This window comes from Lodderomyces beijingensis (genome assembly GCF_963989305.1).
Source record: "Lodderomyces beijingensis strain CBS 14171 genome assembly, chromosome: 1".
Taxonomy (NCBI): Eukaryota; Fungi; Ascomycota; class Pichiomycetes; order Serinales; family Debaryomycetaceae; genus Lodderomyces; species Lodderomyces beijingensis.
In genome coordinates, this window is record NC_089970.1 from 389743 (window position 1) to 411976 (window position 22234).

The following is a 22234-nucleotide window of genomic DNA, read 5'->3' on the forward strand; positions in this document are numbered from 1 at the left end:
GATGCGGGTACAATGTGCGAGAACAACAACAACCCGTCTCCCTCGTTGCAAGGTTGCATTTCAGGTAGCCCCTCAATTCACAGTCTGGAAATTTTTTTTTTCAAGTGCCTCTTCTAGATCGCAGAGCCCTTTTTCTCCCCAAAAATTTAGACGTCTACTCAACAATGTAAATTACTCCTCTAAAAGAGAAAGAAGATCGGGTGTATGGAATAAACGCTTGCAGAAAGGCATAAGCCCTACTGCGCCTCTTGAGAATTTTTTTTGTTTCATCCAATAGCCATGCGACAATTCAACACAGACGATGCTGGAATGCCGACATATGGAATGCATCCCGTCCTGTGAATCGTGATTTACAGTTGCATCTTCCTTTATTTACTCCCTTCCCTCTAATTTTTAAGTTTTTGTGCAGATACCGGGAGCACATGAACGGGCAATTGTCGAGGCGACGATTGCAAATTACCTTCTTCCCGTTTGGAGCAACAACTGATCTTTTAGATAAAAGCAAAAAAAAAAAAAATAAAAAAGACATTTACGAGATTTGCATAACCCCCTTGCGTTTTGCGCAGTTTTCATTCCCACTGAAACTGCAATTTTTTTTTCAATTTTCGTTTTTTTTAGTTGGCCCTTTTGATATCGTGATGGCCATTTTTTTCATCAGCGAATGTAAAGCTCGACATACTATTGGGTCGTGATTACGCTGCAAACTAGGTTGTAAGGGTGGGGTTTGTTTTTAAACTCATAAGGCGGTATCCGTCGTTTTTGCACAATTTGAAATTCTAGCTATGGTGAACACAACATTGACTCTTGCAATTTTTTCACCAGAGGAGTGAAAAAAAGTGGGTACTTGTTTTGACAATGCAGATGTGATTTTTCATGTATAAAATCGTCGAGATTTCCCTCCTCCCTTGGATGACGTGGGGGAGAGGTATTTCTTGGCCAGTGTTCTGCATCGTACATCGTACATCCATTATTGCTCATAATCTCCACGGCATTTTAATTCAAAATGTTCACAAAGTGGTGTTTTATCAGCTTGTTATTTATTCAGTTGATTTCGAAAGCTGCAGCAGAGTATGGAGAGGCGTATGAAGACGTCCGTCCGAAAAGATTCTTTTACGCTTGCCGATACCAGGTGATGGGCGAGGTCACCATTTGCCCGGGCAGAAACATAACTTGTCAGTGCGTCAACCCTAACAATATTGCCACGATCGCCGGCTGCTTACAGTCGATTGGGAGAACTGAAAAGAAATATACCGATTTTGCAGTCAAGGCGTGCGCTCAAGCAAACGTCACGCTTCCGGCTGACTGGTTTGAAACTGCTATCGAGCTTTACAACTCCAGTGCAAAGTCGGCCCTGGAAATCCCCGGCTTCAACAAGTCAAGACCAATCAATACGCCTTTCATCTTGAACATGACAAACACTTTGGCACACCAGGAAGCCTTCAGAAGGTTCTACAATAACTATAGTGGGTCATTGTTTTATGGTGCTGGAATGTTGGGCTACTGGCTCTTGGTGATGCTCTTGGGCGGTATTGCAAACTGGAGCAAGTTTTTGTTCCCCGCCGCAACCAAGAAATTGACAAGCCCAGTTGTCAATCTTTGGAGAAAGCACGTCACGGTGCCAGCAACGTTTGGCACAAAGAAACTGCAGGAACAGGCCTTTTTAAAAATGTTTAGCTTTCTCATCCCATCTCGCTTTGAAAGTATAGTTATACTTTTATTCTACGGAGTCACCATTTTGTGTAATGGCCTCAATACCACTGCCATCGATAATGACCCCATCTTCCAAGGCAGCAAGTACAAAGCTGAGATTAAGTACGTTGCAGACAGAACAGGCATCACCGCCACCATGATGATGCCGTTGATCTTTTTGTTTGCTGGAAGAAACAATTTTTTGCAATGGTTAACGCGCTGGAACTTTAGCACCTTTATTGCATACCATAGACACACATCGCGGATCATGTTTATGCTTGTTGTGATTCACGCGGTTTGTTTCACCATCGCTTTGGGTCCAAGGTACACTCACGACGTTCAGGAGACTTACTTCAAATGGGGTATAATCGCCACCGTTGCAGGAGGTATCATCATGGTCCAAGGAATGCTTTACCTTAGAAGAAACTGGTATGAGATCTTCTTATTTTCCCACATTGTTTTGGCGGCAATCTGGGTAGCAGGTGCTTGGATCCACGTTCTTGACTTCGGCTACATCAATATGGTGTATCCAGCAGTCGCCATTTGGATCGTCGACAGGTTAGTGAGAATCGCCCGTTTGGTGTGGTTTGGTTTTCCCCATGCCGACGTCACGCTCTTGGCCGACGAAACTTTGAAAGTCGTTGTGCCAAAGCCCAAATCGTGGAAGTCGATCCCTGGTGGACATGCTTTCATCCATTTTTTGAAGCCAACCTATTTCTGGCAATCGCACCCATTCACATTCACGGACTCCGTGGAGGAGGAAAACTGCATAGTGTTGTACTGTAAAGTCAAGGGCGGCATCACCCATAGCTTGTACAAGCAATTATGTGCTGCTCCAGACAGGGCTTGCAAAATGCGAGTAGCGGTCGAAGGCCCTTACGGCGAGTCAACTCCTGCCAAATACGCAGACACTGCTGTGTTTATTGCTGGTGGTAATGGTATTCCTGGAATCTACTCCGAGGTGTTCGACATTGCAAAGAGAAGCGGTCATCACCACCAAAACGACCGCCAGCAGTCGTTGAAGTTGATCTGGGTTGTCCGCGAATGGAGGTCGTTGTACTGGTTTTACGAAGAGTTGTTGAGCTTAAAATCCACAAACATTGAAACCACTATCTACGTCACCCAGGCCTCGAACTCTTCATGTGTGGAGGACTTCAACAACAGATTTGCCGCCTCGTTGGAGACCAAATCCGTCGATACCCCTGGAACTGAAACACCCAAGTCGGAGTCACTCAAGGAGTCGGCAAAAGTGGAAGAACTCTCATGCGATGAAAAAGTCGAGACTCAATCCATAGTCAACTCGATAAGGAGCGAGCTCGCACATATACAGTTTGAAGAAGGAAGACCGTCTTTAGCTGAGATCATCCCTCGTGAAATTCACGAGTCTAATGGCTCCACTGCCTTTGTTGCATGTGGCCACTCGTCCATGGTTGATCAGATTCGTTATTACTGTGCTGAAAACGTGGATAACAAGGAAAAGAAGAGAGTTGACTTTTACGAACAGGTTCAAGTCTGGGCTTGAAAGTTTTTTTTTTTTTTTTCGTTGCTGCAAGTGAGTCTTGAAAATAGCCCCCCTAAGTAGAATGTCTACTACACATACAATCCTAGTAATCAACAACCAACCACTAGTATGAATATAGATGAAAAAAAAATAAAATAAACTCGATTCCTGTAGAGTATAGAAATGCGGAGGTTGAAATAAGCTAACCTCTGTAGAGGGATAATAAAGGAAGACTTGATCCATTGAACGAGGCTTAGTTGTAAGCGAGACCTTGACAGCTTGTGGCGAGTTGGGCGGCTAAAAAACGGGTTGCGAAAGAATTTGTCAAGTGGGGTTCGAGAGTGGGTCTCAGAGTAAGTCCAGGAACGTCGTCTAAAAGTTCTCAAAGTGTGAAAAAACAACTAGAGAGGTAAAAGGAATTGGATAAGCTAAAGCAAGCAATTGGAGACATTTCCGCTCTTGATCAAAACAACAATTTTAAAAAGGTTGGCAATCCTAATAGGCAAGCTCTTTGCAGCGATTTTTCCCCCCTGCAAGGATTCACGATTTATTCATATGGGTTTTCCACCTACAATCGCACATACGCCGGTTGCATTCATATGAAACGCACGAAGAGAAGGCAACGGTGTGTTTTTTGACAACCTTTGTGGCATCATGCGTCAACTTCTTCGTCCGTTGCGCCCAGCTTCAAGTGTTTTGCTCGGCGTTTAATCCCGGTTTTAAAAATCCATCAGGGACCCACAATTCTGGACTTCCAATGAGGATCTTTCAGAACAAGAGAGCACAGTAGATCAATTACATTCAAAGGACGCGGCGGACTAAAAACAAAACAAACAGGCCTAGTCCTTCTTCTCAATTTTCTTATTTTTTGGCACAGTTAGAAGTCTAAAGGGTTGGGGGGGGGGGGGGGGTCTTGCAAAACAAAATGCGGGCATCTTCCTGGCACGGGCGTAACTGCAATTAATAAAACACTTGAACAACGGTGATTGGTGTGAACGGGCAAGTGAAGCAGGCAATGCACATCGTTGAAAATTTCACACAGGCTATACCCTTTTGGGCAGAGCGAACTGAATGATGCATGTGCTTCGTCTTTTTTTTGGTATTATTGATATTGATCTTTTAGATTACGTCGGGCAGTCTCCAACTATGTGGAACAAAAAGACGTGGATGAAAATTGCGCCAAGTTCACCACAACGTTTTTTTTCTTTTTTGAGGAACAAAAATACATCATGCACAAGTGTCTAACTGGAACCAGAACAATCAATCAAACAAATGGCGGTGAGCGATGAAGTAGCCCTAACTCTGATTGGATGTTTTACTCACTAGGGCCCAATACTTTTGACCAATACCCTTGAAACAAAATGCCCATTTGGTAAGGTGGTTCTTTTCGCAAATGCGCCAAAAAAAAAAAAAAAAAAAAAGAGAATTACGATTGACCTTTTGGTGACTGCAAGGACACAAACAAAGATGCAAAAAAACACTTGCATTCTCATCAATTAATGCAAGGAATCGATTGAGGTATAGCTAATGGAGGGCGGAAGGGGGAGGGAAAAGGCCGGTGAAAAAGGGGCCCGTCTGAATATTGCTGTCAGGATGGAACTGGAGACGTTGGCTTTTTCACCTATAAAATGAGTTGGTAATTCCTTTGAATAACTGGCGTTCAAAAAAAGAAAGGATCATTATTTTTTGCTGCAAAATCTTTCATCATCTAGCATCAGATACAATGAAACTGAAACTGCTTATTCTTGGCTGTGCTGTTGCGTGCCTGGTGGGGTCTGTCTCGGCATATGGTAGACCTTACAGCGACAACAGTGACATGAGTCCCTACCAAGCATGTCAGGCCCAAATCCAAGTTGAAGTTACCTTTTGCGAGACAAATGTCGGAGGTGGTAGACATAAGAGGGAAGGGGAAACTAGCAGTGGTGGACAAAGCGGAGGCGAGGGAGGGAATAAAACTAGCGAGGGGGGCCAGAATGGACAAAACAGTGGACAAGGTCAAGGTCAAAGCCAAGGCATGCTGGGTGGCCAGCAACAAAACAACACTCAAGTTGCCAACGGTGGGAGAGGAGGAAAAGGCGGAAGAGGCGGCGGCAATACTTGCGATTGCCTCAACCCCAACAGTATTGCCACATTGGCAGGCTGTTTGCAAGCAGCGGGAAAAACTTCTAGAAAGTACACGATGGGCTTGGTGCAAGGTTGCAAGAGAAGTCAAATAGATGTGCCCGAGGACTGGTTTGATGACGCCATAAAAAGATTCAACGCCAATGCCAAATCAGCTGCTGAAATCCCCCATTTCCAAAGATCAAAAGCCATCAATGTTCCTTTCATCTTGAACCTGTCCAACACCACATTGTATCAGGAGTCATATAAAAGATTCTATGCAAACTATAACGGGTCATTGTACTACGGCGCTGGTATATTGGCCTACTGGTTCTTGGTGTTACTTTTAGGCGCCGTTTCGTACTGGAGCAAGATATTGTTTCCTGGATTCACCAAGAAAATGACAAACCCGGTTGTCAATATGTGGAGAAAACACGTTACTGTGCCAGCAGCTTTTGGAAGGAAAAAGACTCAGGAACAGCCGTTGTTCAAAGTGTTTGATTTCTTGATCCCTTCTCGACTGGAGTCGATCATCATTGCCTTGTTTTATGGAGTCGTTTTGTTGACGCATGCCCTCTGTCTGACTGCAGTTGAAAACGATCCCCGTTTCGGCGGCAGCAAGTACAAAGCCGAGATCAGATACGTTGCCGATCGATCGGGAATCACTGCCACCATGTTTATGCCGTTGGTTTTCCTATTTGCCGGAAGAAACAATTTCTTGCAGTGGGCGACTGGCTGGGACTTTAGCACCTTTATGGCTTTCCACAGACACACGTCGAGGGCCATGTTCATGCTTGTTGTGATTCACGCGGTTTGTTTCACCATCGCTTTGGGTTCAAGGTACTCGAACTCAGTCAAGAGATGGTATTTTATTTGGGGAATTGTTGCCACCGTCGCAGGAGGTATCATCATGGTCCAAGGAATGCTTTTCCTTCGCAGAAGATGGTATGAAATTTTTTTGCTCATACACATTGCAATGGCCGTGCTCTGGGTAGTTGGTACCTGGTACCATGTTAAGGATTTGGGTTACATACAATTGGTTTACCCTACTGTTGCAATCTGGGGCGTCGACAGGGTGGTGCGGATTCTTCGTTTGTTCTACTTTGGCTTCCCCAGGTCGGATGTTTACTTATTGGCCGACGAAACTTTGAAAGTCGTTGTGCCAAAGCCCAAATCGTGGAAGTCGATCCCTGGTGGACATGCTTTCATCCATTTTTTGAAGCCAACCTATTTCTGGCAATCGCACCCATTCACATTCACGGACTCCGTGGAGGAGGAAAGCTGCATAGTGTTGTACTGTAAAGTCAAGGGCGGCATCACCCATAGCTTGTACAAGCAATTATGTGCTGCTCCAGACAGGGCTTGCAAAATGCGAGTAGCGGTCGAAGGCCCTTACGGCGAGTCAACTCCTGCCAAATACGCAGACACTGCTGTGTTTATTGCTGGTGGTAATGGTATTCCTGGAATCTACTCCGAGGTGTTTGACATTGCAAAGAGAAGCGGTCATCACCACCAAAACGACCGCCAGCAGTCGTTGAAGTTGATCTGGGTTGTCAGAGAGTGGAGGTCGTTGTACTGGTTCTACCAAGAGTTGTTGAGCTTAAAATCCACAAACATTGAAACCACTATCTACGTCACCCAGGCCTCGAGCCGTACGTTGATGGAAGATTTCAACAGCAAGTTTGCTGGATCGGCGAGAATTTCAGAAGATTTGGGTGAAAAATCAGAGTCGGTGGAAGAAGTAACGAAACTCGAAGAGAGCTCTTGTGACGAAAAATCCGCCACGCTGTCGCTAGTGTCATCGGTGAAGAAAGAGCTCAATCATATCGAGTTTCGAGAGGGGAGACCCGATATTTCCACAATTGTGCCCGAGGCAATTCACGAATCGCATGGATCTGTTGCATTTGTAACTTGTGGCCACTCAGCCATGGTTGATCAGATTCGTTATTACTGTGCTGAAAACGTAGACAACGAGGAAAGGAAGAGAGTTGACTTTTACGAACAGGTTCAAGTCTGGGCGTAGGAGAAGAATAACAAGGAGAAGTTGATATAGATTAGATCAGATTAGATTAATAGATGTATAATACAGAACCTGCACTTTTACAATCTATTACATGCTTGCTTATGACGCATAAGGTACTTTCTATCTGGTGAGTAAGGGTGTATGTATTAGTAGAAAAAAAAACAATCACAGGACAATAAGAAGTTTGCATAGTATAGTGGTTAGTACAGCTCGTTGTGGCCGAGCAGACCCAGATTCGATTTCTGGTGCAGACATTTAATTTTCAATCTTTTTTTTTTTCCAAGACAGTTGAGAGCAGTTTATCCTGCCAGGCGTTCTGTTACTTTCCACAACAAAGATGGAGAAATCGACTAGCTACGCGTAGATAAATAAAAAATGGCATTTATATTACTCTATCACTCATTACACACTCTATTCGTTGTCCTTCTCTTTCTCGCTATCGATGTCATCAAACATCTGGTCCACAGATGCCCCCAAATACACCTTCAAAGTTTTCCTCGTCGCAGGCAAGATCCGGCTCTTTACAACTACGTCCTCCCCAGTTTTAGCACTCATTCGGTCATAAGCCTGGAACCGATGACAACCGCCAAACGCAAAATAGTAATTTTTGCCTTGCTCCCTCACTTTGAAAACGTCAATTGGTGGTAGCTCGCCTCCCGTGATATCTTCGATTTTGCACGTGGCGGACGCCATGGGAACGCCACTTAGCGTGGACACCATGGCGTCGATCTTTTGGTAGTCCAACACCGGTGGGATTGGTCTTCTGATCTCGCGGAGTGGCACGTATTCTTCTTTCAAGCCTCTAGTTTGGATCGACATTGCTTTTAATAAAATACAAAGGATACCTAGTCTTGATTGTATCTATATTAGTGTTCTAAAGACATGAGTTTCCCTTGTAATAGATGATAGGATACTTTAGCTGTTTTTATAAGTGGATTGTAGTGCATGGTATTTGTCATCCCAAAAGGGAACCCAAGCGTTTTTGGCTTTTTTGGTCCAGAATTGCTCTCGTTGCGCGAAGAGGGACGTTTGAGGCATACGTCATCAATGTCTGGGATTCTCGACACAAATTATGCGACACTGAATCTTCTATTATTACAAATCAAAAAAAAGCCAAAAATAGCAAGTGTCACGTGACTTGCGAATGTGGAAATGGCTCGACAAATTGCTATCAGCCTTGTGTAGAGCTACGGGTATATCGTCCGAAAAGAGACACAGATCAAATCAAAGATGCATTCACTGCAACTTTTCAAGTCATAATGGGGTGCTGCTTCAAGTCACAACATTGTCTCTACACAACTCTTGGTGCCTAGCGTTGGTGAGGCTTCAATCGAGCTGACCAGCTCAACGGCGAGCCACACGCCACAGGCATCCGATGAGCGGACATGGTAGCTCTCGGCCGGAACAAAGTCCCCGAAAATTGGGAGTCTATCCTTGAACTTCAAGTGCATTTGGCTGGCTCTTTTCCTCTTCTCCTCCTGTGCTATCTTGCAAGGTTAATAGCCAAGGACCTGCGCTTCTCTGCCGTACAAAGTCCCCTCATCTCATTTCTCTTTGGCAAACCTCTAATGTTTATCTAATAGATCTAGCAATCTCTTGCTCAATTCATAGCGCGATACGAAGCACGGACGTTGGCGCTGTGATGTATTATTCTCGCATCTATATGCAGGAGAGAAGCCGTTCTTTATCTATTTGATCAATTGGATCAATTTTTGATTGATGGAAAGGGCCCCCCCTCCCCCTTCTCTCCTTCCCAAAAACTACTTAAATATAGACATATATTGCAGGATTAGATGCCTATTTAGAGCCAGCCAAACACCTCCGTTAACGTTTTCCATAATCGAGGCATCTGTTGTTGAAATTATATGGCACCAATCACCTACCACCACTCATGTACATACCAGCCCTATTCATCTCGCTAGGGCTCGCGATACTTCTCGTGCCGTTCTTGGTGCCCATTAGATCGAAATCCCCGTTGCACCACCGGTTGAAAACAGCCATTTCGGTGTGTCTAGTGGTTTCGCTGTTGGTGGCAATTGCCCCCGAGAGAGCCCAGATAGGAGCGCCTTTCCACAAGTACGGCAAACTGAAGATTGCCTTTTACGGATGCAATTACCAGATCGTCTTGACACAGGCGAGGTTCTGCGAGCCCGACAAGAGCCTCGAGTGGTGCTATTGCAACAACTTCAACGCCTTTGCGACAATCGCCCACTGCTACAAAATAGCCCACCCCGGGGAAGTTGACTCGTTGCTTGACATGTGTCGCCAGTACAAAAGCAACCTCGGCGCTGAGGTGGTTACGCGAGCGAATGCCTACTATGACCATCATGCTAGAAAAGTGGAAAACTTTACAAATTCATCCTCATCGTTGCTACGCCCGTTGACAAACTTTCCAGCAAAGCTCAACGAAACTGAAACGTTGATCTTTGAACATGCGTATCGGAGCTTTTTGGGCAATTTCGACTTATCAGTTGATTACGGCGCATACTTGGTGCTCTTCTGGATTTGTGTCTTTTGCTTAGCTGCCGTGGGCAACTGGTCCAAGATCTGGTTACCGGGCCTCCAACAACGGTTAACCGATCCCGTGACAAACTGGTTCAGGCACCATGTCTCGTTGCCCGCGACTGGAACACGAAATAAAACAAACGAGCAACCGTTTGCTTATTTCTTGCACTTGTTGGTTCCAACGAGAGCCGAGACTTTGATCTTGCTAGCGTCGTTGATCCTTTGCGTGTACTTTATGACTGCAAACATCCTGTACGTGGAGGACGACCCCTTGTTCAACACCAAAGGGTTAGCTCTACTACGATACTACGCCGTGAGGGCCAGTATCTTGTCGAGCTCACTCATGCCGCTATTGATCTTGTTTGGCGGCAGGAACAATTTCTTGCAGTGGTTCACGCGGTGGGACTATGCCACATTCATCACTTTGCACCGGTGGGTGTCGCGTGAGATTATGGTCATGATCTGCATCCATAGCGTCAATTACTCGTACTACCTCAGATTGCGCAACCGTGTCATTGAAACCTATGTCTATATCGGCTCGGCTGCGTTCATGGCGGGAGTCGCGATTATGATCCAAGGTCTCTTGATCTTGCGCAGAAAATGGTACGAAGTGTTTTTGCTATTGCACATTGTGCTAGCTGCAGTATTTATCTTCGGTGCTTGGCTTCACGTTGAAGACATGTACTGCGTCTGGTTCTATTACACCTGTGCTGCAATTTGGGCGTTTGATCGAATCATTAGAGTGCTTAGACTTTACTCGTTTGGAATTGCTCAAGCTAGAGTCTACTTGTTACCCGACGAGACCTTGAAAGTTGTTGTTAGCAAACCAAAACCCGACAATTGGGAAGCTGTGCCTGGAGGACACGCATTCATCCATTTCTTGAGACCATCCTGCTTTTGGCAGTCGCATCCATTTACATATACAATGACCGAGGACGAGATATGCTTGTTTATTAAAGTGAAAAAGGGGGTCACCTTGCAATTGGCAGAGTATTTGAAAACACACAAGGATAAGAAATTCACCCACATCCCAGTGGCGATTGAAGGTCCTTACGGAGAAAAGACACCTGCAGGCAGGTACGATTCTCTGGTGTTTATCGCTGGCGGCAATGGTATTCCCGGTATTTATTCAGAAGTGGTTGAGCTTGAACAGAGCACAAACGCCGACCGCAAGAGCAAGTGCAAGTTGAAATTGGTGTGGGTAGTAAGGGAATTCACGTCTTTGCTTTGGTTTTACGAGGAGCTTCTCAAATTGCAGAATTCAAAAAATATCGAAACTGTAATTTTCATTACTCGTCCAGCACTTGCTGTAGACCCTGGTGCGTTTAAAAGAAGAAGAGTACGAGATCTTTCGGTGGAGTCGGAAATTTTGCAGGAGAGCAACGAGTTGACGCCCTTGGTGGTTTCCAAAAGCCAAGCACAAACATACACAGCCGAAATGGTCGAGTCCGATAGCTATAGCGAAGATCCAACAGCTGATATCCGCGCCCAGATCAAATCCGAACTTTCGCACATTGATTTCTTCGAAGCGAAACCAAACATCGCCAAGCTAGTCGAGACAAGCATCGTTGAGTCCACTGGGTCCACCTGCTTTGTCACCTGCGGCCACCCTGCGATGGTTGACGATATCAGAGCTGCGGTTGTGGCCAATATTGCAAACGGTGAGAAAAAGCGGGTCGATTACTTTGAGCAATTGCAAGTCTGGGCGTAAACCAAATTAAAAAAAAAATTACATCCATATATTTATACATACATACACACATACAGCAAAGTAGATTAGAGCACTTAATAAGTAAAGTCATCATCACAAGGTAATGCAGAAGTTGTTGCGGGTTGGACCTGAATGAAGCTGCTTTTTAGCATACTTGGCTCTCTTGACCTTGCCGTCCCAATCAAACAACCAGTACGCGACTTTCTTGGCCTCGTGGTAGAATGACTGGGTAAAGCCTAACGACTTCATCACTTTTAGGAGTTGCTCGTTGTCGAAATAGCGCGAGTTGGAAACGCAGGGCAAAGGTAGCACAAGGAACAAGCAACTCAACGGTAGCTGGGTCTTGTCTGGCTTCTTCAAAAACTTGGTTATTCGAATGAGCATTTGGCCTCTTTCCTCATGAGATGGAACGAAATTGAGAACGAGAGAACATGAAATCAAGTTGAATTTCTCACTTTCGTTCTGCGGTAGCGGGCGCTCCATGAAATCTTGTTCTATAATCAACGGATCCTGCGAGTTCAAATCGATGCGGACCACGGGGGAAAAGACTCCACTGGTTGAAATCACGTTTTGGGGGCTCAAACTGCCGATTTCAAGCGCGTTGACGTTGGTCAACTTGGACTGGTACTTGTCGGACCTGAGCCACTCGAGTAACTTTTTGGACGAGTCTCCGCCTCGATTGCTGTTCTGTCCTTGCGTTGATGCAGACTGGTACCGCTCAATGCCTCCACGTTGCTGTATCTCGGCATCAATCTTGGCGATGCTGTTGATGAGATCACAGATCGTCTGCGAGCTGTCAATTTTGTAAATCTCATTCTCGGCATTCTTTGACGGTAGTTTAAACTCGGCAAACGCGGTTTTATAAGTTTTGCCCTTTTTTAACTCGTCATAATTGTCCCGCTTCCCGTTTGCGAGCTGGAGACTCTCCAATCTTGATAAAATGGCATGTTTGTTCTTTTGCAAGATGTGGAATCGGCGTATAATCTGCCTTGTTTGCTGCGGCTTCAAGCTTTTCTTTGCAAGCAAGCCAACTTTCCCCGTAATGGACTTGGATTGGCGATGTAGCGAGCTCTTCGTGCCCTGTTTTGCCATCGTGGCCCTCTGGTTCAACACGTGAGAATGCCCCTTGATGCCATTCGGGATGCGCTTCTCTAATGGTTAATTTTTGAATTTTGCGCTGCAGAAAAGACTCAGGTCTCAGATGAGCTCTCTCGCAAATTTCCAAAAATCCCATCTTCTAAAAAGTTTCACACATTCTCCTGAAGTCCAAGCAAAGGACAAAAAAAACAACCAACAACCGGACTGGGGAAGTATCAAAGCAATGTCGAAGAAAGGCCCAGGTTCTAGCAGCAGTAAGAAGAAGATGAAACCTTCCAAGGTTTCGAAAGTGCGGAAGCAGCCTTCTTTGAAACAGAAGCTCCAGAAGGAATCCAAGATTGTCAAGATCAATGACTTAGCGTGGAAACCAGTCGAGATCCCTGACAACATGGGCGACTATGGTGGGTTTTATGGGCTTGAAGAGATTGACGGGGTGGATATGGAGGTTATTGACGGAAAGCCCCAATTTGTCGTACGCGAGGATAAGACTACCAGTGCAGCAAGTGCCGTGACAGTCCTAGATGAAGCTCGCGAAGCAGGTGATGATGAGAACGGAGATGAGGACGACATGATAGCAGATGACGACGAGAACGAAGACGAAGAAAACAAAGAAGAAGAAGAAGAAGAAGAAGAAGAAGAAGAAGAAGAGTTTACTGGCTTTGACGATACTGACGACATGTCTGTAAATTCACCACCCGGTCAAGCAAGCGAGGGTGTACCGACAGAAAAAGATGAGCTTCAATTCAACGCATTTGCCAACTTGGACCTACCGTTGCCAAGCGACGACGATATAGACTTACCAGATTGGGAAGAAGACAACTTTGACACGAGCTTGAGTCCGTACATTTTAAACGGATTGTCCCACCTCCAATTCAACACTCCCACCCCAATCCAAAAGCAAACTATACCACTCGCACTACAGGGCAAGGACGTTGTCGGTAAGGCAACCACCGGTTCCGGTAAGACTTTGGCTTATGGTATCCCCATACTTGAAAAGTACATACAATCACTATCTGAAGTGAAACAAAATGTAAATGAAAAACGGGTAAACCACCCTACGGGTATCATCTTTACCCCAACGAGAGAATTGGCGCACCAAGTGGTTGATCATTTGAACAGGTTGGCACAGTTTGCACCACTCTCGACAAAGGGTATCGTAAGTGTCACGGGTGGGTTGTCGATTCAAAAACAACAAAGGCTTCTTGGGTTTGGTCCCGCAATCATTGTGGCCACACCGGGCCGTATGTTGGAATTGTGTCAAAACGATGAAGAGTTGGTGGAACGATTGAGCATGACCAACGTCATTGTGCTCGATGAGGCCGACCGATTGTTGCAAGAGGGCCATTTTGAAGAATTTGAAAAAATCTTGGAGTTGTTTTCGAAAAAGCGACCTAGAAATGACAAAAAAAATAGGGATGTGCCTTGGAAATGGCAAACTTTGGTGTTTAGTGCTACGTTCTCGAGGGATTTGTTTGGCAAGCTAGACAAGCATCAAAAACACCAAAAGGCAACAGATAGTGGCAACTCCTTGGTTCAAAACGACGAGATTATAGACTTGTTGAATGAGAAGTTGAAGTTCAAGGATAAAAAACCCATGTTGGTAGATGCAAACCCCAAAGAAGTTGTCTCGGGTCAGATTACCGAGGCGTTGGTTGAGTGTGGTCCGCTTGAACGAGACTTGTACTTGTACTATTTCTTGTTGATGTACAAGGGCTCTACTTTGGTGTTTGCCAACTCCATCGACTCAGTAAAGAGACTCGTGCCCTTACTCAACAATCTCAAGATCCCCGCTTTCGCCATCCACTCGTCCATGATTCAAAAGCAGAGGCTTCGCTCCTTGGAAAAATTCAAAGAAGCAAGCGAAAAGAACCAGACTGCCGTGTTGGTTGCATCCGATGTGGCAGCTAGAGGCTTAGATGTTCCCAGCATCGATCATGTTGCCCACTACCATTTGCCACGATCGGCAGATGTGTACATCCACCGTTCGGGAAGAACCGCGAGAGCTGGCAAGGAAGGTGTCTCGGTGATGTTTTGCTCGCCGCAGGAGGCATCGGGACCGTTGCGGAAATTGCGCAGATTGGTCGCGAGCAACGCCGATAAGAACAAGAGAATCAGCGTGCATCAAAACGACGTCAAGTTGTTGCCTATTGAAATGGATTTGGTGACGCAGTTGAAGCCGCGAGTTGAACTCGCTGGACGCTTAGCTGATGCTAATCTTTCATCTACCGCCTCGAGGAAGGAAAACACGTGGGTGAAACAAGCGGCCGAGGATCTCGGGGTGGAAGACTTGCACGATCTCGACGATTTTGAAGACGACATCATCAAGAAACAGCGAAAGAGACAAGAAAATCGGCTGTTGACCAAGGAGGAGCAAAAGAGGCTTCGGTTTGAATTGAAGGAGTTGCTTGCAAATCCCATCCGCAAAAACAACAGGAGATCGTACATCACCACAGGTCTTGAAAACTTGGCACATCAAATGGTGCAAGGCAAGCACCATGAAGACGTCTTGGGGCATGCAAAAGTCAAAGCATTAAAGGATTTGCAGAAAAATGGAAGCAGCATCAAGCCCGTGAAGAATAACCGGATCGAGAAAATTGCAAAGATTAACGAGCGCAAACAGAGCAGGAAAGATGCAAAGAAGGAAGCGAAACAGAAAAGACTAGAGCTCAAGCACGGAGGTGGGAACCAGAACAAGAACGAGAGCGATCTGGAATAAACACCTGCAACTGCCAGTTGATGATTAAAGGACATCTATCAAAACCGCAAAACTGCAAAACCGCAACAAAAAAAAGTATATGCAAGATAATCTATATAGTGTATACCCTTGATTTTATCCTTTTTTTTTTTTTCTTTCTTTCTTTCTTTTTGGTACCAGTTGGGGATGATGAGAATAAAATTCCTTTCTAGAATGCTGCTCCTCTAACTAAATAAAGTCATCCTCGTCGTCATCATAGTATTCATCCTCATCGGAATCATCCTCGTCGGCCAATTGGTCAAAGTTCACCTTGTATCTCAATATAGCACCAACACCACCAAAACCCTGCACGAATTGAGCACCTTCGGAAGATCTATCAGAGACAAAGTCCAACTCGGCACCGAAGCTCTTGTAGTTTTCAGCCAACCATTCCAAAAACAATTCGTCTTTGACAATCTCCATATCGGTACCGGTTTTCTTATCTTCTTGCCATGACTTATCGGGCAATTCTGGGTTAACGTGTTTTACAACTTCTTCTCCTTCGATATCCTTGAGTGTGTATCTTATTATGTTCAAATTTTCATAGACAATGACCCGCTCACATGCGCCCAAATCCAATGCTTTCAATGTGTCTTCTATACCGTAACAGTATTTGCCGGTATCCTGCGATATCTCTTCGAAATACTCATTCAACAACTTCTTCTCTTGGACAAATTTGACGTTGGCCAAAGTCTCTGCCGACAACTCGATGGCCTGGTTGAACCCGTTTTCGCCACCATAAGAAATATCCACAATCTTGATGACTTTTGCTTGCAATCTGTTATCGAACAAATCGGATTTGGACAATTCGTTTTTGAAATCTGCGGAACCAGCAAGAATCAAACCCTTGACATTGACTTTGTCGGCAGTGATGAAATTTTGAACTGCCACTTCGGCAACTTTACGCACATAATTGTGTCTTTTCTCCTCTCTCAAACGCGAAAAACGCACCGCTGATTGACCACCTCTACCGTGCTTTTTAGGTAAATCAACGGTGAACTTGTGCAAGACTTCTCTAGTGTTTCCACTAACGGCACCAAAAAGAGCACCATTACCGTCCATGATGATGAATCCAAATCGGTCGTCATTTTCCAATAGTTCGTTTAAAGCTTCAACGTGGAATTTGTTATCGCAAAGGTACAAGGAAGTATTTATAGGTTTGAAAGGCTCGAAATCAATGTTTAGTTTCTTTTCTTTGCCTTCTTCCGTTATAACGTCACCACAGTAGACCACGAGTCCGTTTCTGGGAACATTATTGTACAATTTCAATTTTTGCTGTGTTGACGTAATGGCCGACAACACGGATAGTCTGTTGACACGAGATTTGATATTGGAAGCAGTACCATATTCTTCAGTCAACATCTTTTGTATCAACGAGATTTGGCCTTTAGGAGGTATCACTAGCGAGATCATGGATGTACCGTTACCTCTAGCTAATTCTAACGACTTGATCAATTTCTTGACTTTCCAAATCTCAATGTTTTTCTCTGCCTCGGATTCCTGGCTCGACATTATCACGGTTTACAAATGTTAAGTCTATATTACTATGCGGTATTGTTTCGTAAAGTTAGGGTGTTTAGATGGGGAGTTTCTGGATTGCCGATGTCAATGCCGCCTTTTGAAATGAATCCCGTGTTCGATCAACCTCTAGTTTACTTATATGTATAGCAGCAATTGAAATGAGGTTTCAGTAATTTTTTCAAAAGGGTAGTGTACATTGGCACAATGTTTTTTTTTTCAACTGCAAAGTGGAAAGAGATGATCGATTCAGTGTCGCGTGAGCTCCTGGAGCAGAGCACTTGCGACACGACACATCACGTGACTATTTCCCTTTCTCGGAGCCGAGATGGCAGGCACCTGACTTTCACGTGCCGGGCTCAAACCTCCCTTCATATAAGCTCAGAACCTTATCCCGTAGCGGGCAATGGTTTTTCCAATGTAGCTCCCCCCCGAGGAAGAGTCCGGACAGCCTCTTTTGCTTCCTTTTGATACGAGAAACCACGGTGATGGGCCAGACTAGAGTGGACTAGAACAAAGTAGGCTAGAGTAGGGCAGCCGTCTTGCAACAATTGCGTTTCTTTCAGGATCGAACTGGTCCAAGTGTGTGCGCCGAGCGCAACCAAGAAGATTGTTGGGTGGACTGCGAGGCGGGTGTCCATGACTAAACGTACTGCCTATTCCGCGACGCTGATAAGGTCTTTTCTTCTAAAACACTGCAAAAAGCTGTTCGTCTGATGTGTCTCCTTGAAGCGAACAGGTCCCCTACTGGCGCCCACACGCCAATACGCGCCAGTGCGCACGTGACGGACGGCCCCATCACGCCCACACGCTTCCTCATTCAACGTGAAACATACAAGAAAACACACATCTCGTGGGTTCCACTTTTGCAATTTCTTCAATTACTTGCTTCCCTAGCTCGACCGAGTGGGCCGCGGCCTCAGATGTTTGTTTCAGTTTGGCGTGGCAACACAAACAATATCTTGTAGATTCTTTTCCAAATTAAGTAGTACCTATTGTAAAGAAATTCGACACGGTACTTTGTATGTGCGAGAACGTACACTTTTGACAAAGAAGGAAGAAGAGGAGGAAGAAGGAGGAGGAGCAGGGGAGAGATGTATAGAAGTATACTCGCAAACCCTAGGCCTTCAAAGAGACGAGACCAGGCGTATCCGAGTATCCCGTAAAAGTCTCTTTTGATATCAAAGTTTAAGGTAGAAAGGAAGTAACCTTATCATCTAGGCTCCTGACGTGATTTGACGAGTGCCCTGTTCCAGCCCTCCGAGTGGTTGTAGTTGTTGTTGTTGTTTAATTCTTGTGGTTAGTCCGTCAGTTCAGTCTCTAAGAACCAGTAGCATCAGTTACTGATCTGTAGTGGCAAGTGGCACACCCGTTAAAGAAACAAGGGAAATACTGTGACACCCAAGCAAGAGCAATTCTGAGAGCTGACAAGTTTCAGTATATATATCCATCCCCACCACCCACTCACCCACCCCTCTTCAATTTTGCTTCTTCTTCGTCTTCTCTGTCTTCTCCCCTGTCAACCAATCAAGAATCCTTCCTTTGTGTTTGATTCACCGCTAAGCTCGAGGCTTTCACTCATCTTGAACTGCGAGCTTTGAACGCTGAACCTTGAGCGTTGAACTCCCGGTTACTGGCGCCAACGGGAAACTAAGGGAAAAGAAGGAGAACACGGCAGCTGGTGGTTGTGGTGAGGGAGCTCGTATTACTTTCCTCGTGGTGGCCGCTGCTGGCGACAGGCAGCTGAACATCTCGGGCTTTTTTTTTCTACTGCAAACAAGTGACTCCTATTGTGCCTCCTTGAAAACTCCCCCCCTCCTCCCATTGGGACTTCAAATCCATACATTCACTTTTTTTACAACAGAATAGTCAATACTCGATACCGCCACTGCTAGGACTGCTGCTACTGCTAGTGCATTCATCACTTCATCACATTCGATAAACTTTTTTTGTATTGCAAATGTCGGAAGAGGAGGTCAAGGTCAAAGTTGAACTGGAAAATTCCTACATCGCTGATGACGACATCCGACCTCTGAATGGGTTAACAACAACAACAACAGCCAATGCCAATACCAACAACGACAACACCGCCAATGATAATGATAACACAAATACAACGGGACCAATTGGTGACAAGCAGCTCCAACGAGATTCGGACAAGCAGTCGCTGAAGACAGATCACGCCGACACTTCGACAACAGACTACTCAGGTAATGTTGGCAACGCAGCAGCAAGTGCTGCTGCGTCAACACCCAACCCCAACCCCAAGGGAGAAAAACCAAAGGCCTTCACTATCAAATACAAAAGGCCCAGAGGGTCTAGAGCCTGCACCGTTTGTCGGTCTCGAAAAGTGCGGTGCGATGCTGAAATACATATACCTTGCACTAATTGTATCACATTTGGCTGCGACTGTGTCCTTCCCGAAGTCAAGAAAAGAGGTAACCAATCAGGAGAAACTAAAGCCAAGAAGCAAAAACTAGCAGCGGAAGCAGCCGCGGCCGCAACCGCGGCTTCATCTTCAGCTACAGCTACAACAGTAGCAGCACCAACAATCAAAACAACAGTTGTGCCATTACAACAACCAGCGGTAGATTCGTCAGTAGAAAGTGCTCCTGCAATAGAGCCAGAAAACAACACTAGTATACTAAAGTCACCCACATCGAAGGAAATCAAACTGCCATTGGACAAGAATGCTTCTGTAAAGACAGAACCGTCAATGTCAGTAGCGGAGAAGCAGCCGTTGCCTGAACCACCCTTGTATCCACCCCCACCATCATCATCATCATCCTCAAGTCAAAATCACTCCCATCCCCATCATCTTCTTCATCACCATAAACAGCCAAACACCAGCGAGCCAATCTTGAATATATCTCAGATAAGCGTACCTCCTTCGCTCACTTCGGGCTACAAGAACAGACCTTCCATGCACAAGAAGGAATTGCTCCACTCCAAAATGAAACCATCAATGACATTTTTAGGCTCCTCATCGGTTGGATTCATTCCTCAAAAAGGCGGAGAAAACCATGTACAGTTGACTGAGGATGTGTTTGAATTGGTGGATAACGGACTAGATTCAGTGGAACTCGAGATTCTAAAGTTGAGAGGAGCATTTTTGTTGCCTAGTAAGGAGCTTGCCACGGAGTTGATAGATGCTTATTTTGAACATGTGCATCCTTTGATGCCCGTCTTGAACCGAAGCGCTTTTATACAAAAATTCAACGACCCGAATGACAGTCCTAGCTTGATGGTGTTGCACGCTGTGCTATTATGCGGCAGCCGTGTTTCTAAAAGCCCCCAATTGATGGACTCCAACGGATCTACCAACTTGGCCAGTCTCACTTTTTTCAGAAGAGCGAAAGCGTTGTACGAAATGAATTACGAAAGCGACCCTTTATCGATTCTACAAACTGTTATTTTGATAGGCTCGTACTGGGATGGACCCGAGGACGTGACCAAGAATTCTTTCTACTGGACAAGGGTGGCAGTCGGTTTGGCGCAAGGGTTTGGTTTCCAGCGTGATGTTTCCAACTCGAAAAACTTGACTATTCTGGAAAAGAGGCTTTGGAGAAGGATCTGGTGGTGCTTGTTCGAAAAAGACCGCAATGTTGCTATTGCCTTTGGACGACCCGTGGTGATTGACTTGAACGACTGCGACGTTCCCATGTTGACGCTCGAAGATTTCGACGAGAGTGACCCGGAATTGAACATCATTTCGCCCTATCCGGTGAATGAAACTCATGCTTTGTACTTTATCCATTTGATCAAATTGGCCGAGATTACCGGTATCATAATTAAACACCAGTACAGTGTCAAGTCTGAGTTTATGAAGAGGAGAAGTGCCGTGTCGATTATCGAGCACTGTGATATGCTAATGGGTATCTGGTTTACAAACTTGCCCCCTCAATTGACTTTTTCGCTAGCTGATAGTTCTACTCAAAACTTTTATTCGTGCCTTTTAAATGCACAGTACTATAACAGATTGTTTTTGATTCACAGATCGAATTTGATCAGAATGGCCAAATCATCATCCACCAATCCCAACAACTACAAGTATCCAAGTTGGGGTATCAGCTTCCAGTCGGCACGTATGATTTCGATAATTTCCAAAATCTTGTTGGATAGAGACTTGTTGCAGTACGTTCCCACCATGTATGTCTACATTGCGTTTAGCGCCTTGATCATGTTGATATACCATGTCGACTCGACCAATGCCGTCATTGCCTCCACGGCAAGCGATTCCTTGTTTGTTTCAAGAGCAGTGTTGAAGAAGTTGGCTTTATATTGGCCCATTGCAGGAGTCTTGATCAAATTGTTTGACAAGTATGCAAACGACAAGATGAAACGGGCAAGTGTCATTGAGAACGGCTCCAAGCTTGCCGATTTCCGCGAACGCAGCGCAAGCAACAAGAGCGTGACGAACCCCATGGGATTATATGACAGTCTGGATATTGCTCAGCCTCAACCGCAGATCCAGCCGCCACCCTTGCTTGCGCATTCGCGTCAACGTACCAGTCAGCAGCAACAGCACCACCACCAACAACAACAACATCAACAACATCAACATCAACAACAACATCAACAACAACAACAACAGCAACAGCAGCAGCAACAACAACAACATCAGCAGCAGCAGCACCAGAACCAGCACCAACAGCAAGGTCATCTTGGCCAGCTGAGACATTCTCCAGTCAATTCCAAATTTTCGCCCGGGTCAGCCACCTCGGGAATTTCTCCCGGTGGCAACGTTTACCCCGACCAACAAGGTCAATTTCGTGCTCCAATACCAAACCGGGCTTTCTCCAACCTGCCTTGCGTGTCGCCAAGGATAAGCAACTCGAGAACGCCGCAGATTGAGCAGTTGATCCAGAAATACAAGGTGCCCTTGAAGCAGGCCAACGGAGACGGCAATGAAAAGCACTCGGATACATCTCCATCGTCATCCACAAAGTCGTTCCCCGACATTTCCTTGGTCACGGAAAATAACCCCAACCGACAAACATTTTTTGAGAATTTCGAACCGACTCAATTATTTCCCACGTTCAGTATCCCTCCCACGAGAGAACAATCGCCAAGTTTGGAAGATGCAGGCGGCGCCGATATGTTCAAGTCCTTGGACTCGACACTTGCACAGCAGTCGCAACATGATGATGCTGCTGCGCAGGGGGACAAGAACGCGCAACAGCAGCCGCTTCCTGCCCAACCTCTACAAGATGACATTGTCAACCCTTCAACGCCAGGTTTCAGAACAAACTTTATCGATTCGTCGTTCATCAATATGAACTTACAATCGGGAATGGACATGAGTGAAGATTTCAATTCATTATTTAATTTTATGAACTAAGAGAAAGACCTATG

General features: G+C 45.4%; 8 protein-coding genes across 8 annotated transcripts; 5 read left to right on the forward strand and 3 right to left on the reverse strand. All coding sequences in view use genetic code 12, as the record gives it.

The window, feature by feature from the left end:
- Nucleotides 1–1003: 1003 nt before the first annotated feature.
- LODBEIA_P01650 (uncharacterized protein) lies at nucleotides 1004–3211 on the forward strand (the record flags this gene model as incomplete). The annotated part of the gene is made up of 1 exon (XM_066971561.1): nucleotides 1004–3211. The coding sequence occupies one exon, from the start codon at nucleotides 1004–1006 to the stop codon at nucleotides 3209–3211; it is 2208 nt and encodes a 735-aa protein (XP_066827103.1).
- Nucleotides 3212–4913: 1702 nt separating this feature from the next.
- LODBEIA_P01660 (uncharacterized protein) lies at nucleotides 4914–7313 on the forward strand (the record flags this gene model as incomplete). The annotated part of the gene is made up of 1 exon (XM_066971572.1): nucleotides 4914–7313. The coding sequence occupies one exon, from the start codon at nucleotides 4914–4916 to the stop codon at nucleotides 7311–7313; it is 2400 nt and encodes a 799-aa protein (XP_066827104.1).
- Nucleotides 7314–7724: 411 nt separating this feature from the next.
- On the reverse strand, nucleotides 7725–8132 carry LODBEIA_P01670 (uncharacterized protein; the record flags this gene model as incomplete). The annotated part of the gene is made up of 1 exon (XM_066971583.1): nucleotides 7725–8132. One exon carries the CDS (start codon nucleotides 8130–8132, stop codon nucleotides 7725–7727), a length of 408 nt encoding a protein of 135 aa, XP_066827105.1.
- Nucleotides 8133–9204: 1072 nt separating this feature from the next.
- LODBEIA_P01680 (uncharacterized protein) lies at nucleotides 9205–11529 on the forward strand (the record flags this gene model as incomplete). The annotated part of the gene is made up of 1 exon (XM_066971594.1): nucleotides 9205–11529. The coding sequence occupies one exon, from the start codon at nucleotides 9205–9207 to the stop codon at nucleotides 11527–11529; it is 2325 nt and encodes a 774-aa protein (XP_066827106.1).
- Nucleotides 11530–11622: 93 nt separating this feature from the next.
- Nucleotides 11623–12621, reverse strand: LODBEIA_P01690 (uncharacterized protein; the record flags this gene model as incomplete). Its single annotated transcript, XM_066971605.1, has 1 exon — nucleotides 11623–12621. The coding sequence occupies one exon, from the start codon at nucleotides 12619–12621 to the stop codon at nucleotides 11623–11625; it is 999 nt and encodes a 332-aa protein (XP_066827107.1).
- Nucleotides 12622–12850: 229 nt separating this feature from the next.
- LODBEIA_P01700 (uncharacterized protein) lies at nucleotides 12851–15343 on the forward strand (the record flags this gene model as incomplete). The annotated part of the gene is made up of 1 exon (XM_066971617.1): nucleotides 12851–15343. One exon carries the CDS (start codon nucleotides 12851–12853, stop codon nucleotides 15341–15343), a length of 2493 nt encoding a protein of 830 aa, XP_066827108.1.
- A 207-nt stretch (nucleotides 15344–15550) lies between these two features.
- Nucleotides 15551–16873, reverse strand: LODBEIA_P01710 (uncharacterized protein; the record flags this gene model as incomplete). Its single annotated transcript, XM_066971628.1, has 1 exon — nucleotides 15551–16873. The coding sequence occupies one exon, from the start codon at nucleotides 16871–16873 to the stop codon at nucleotides 15551–15553; it is 1323 nt and encodes a 440-aa protein (XP_066827109.1).
- Nucleotides 16874–18839: 1966 nt separating this feature from the next.
- On the forward strand, nucleotides 18840–22220 carry LODBEIA_P01720 (uncharacterized protein; the record flags this gene model as incomplete). The annotated part of the gene is made up of 1 exon (XM_066971639.1): nucleotides 18840–22220. One exon carries the CDS (start codon nucleotides 18840–18842, stop codon nucleotides 22218–22220), a length of 3381 nt encoding a protein of 1126 aa, XP_066827110.1.
- Between the last annotated feature and the right edge of the window lie 14 nt (nucleotides 22221–22234).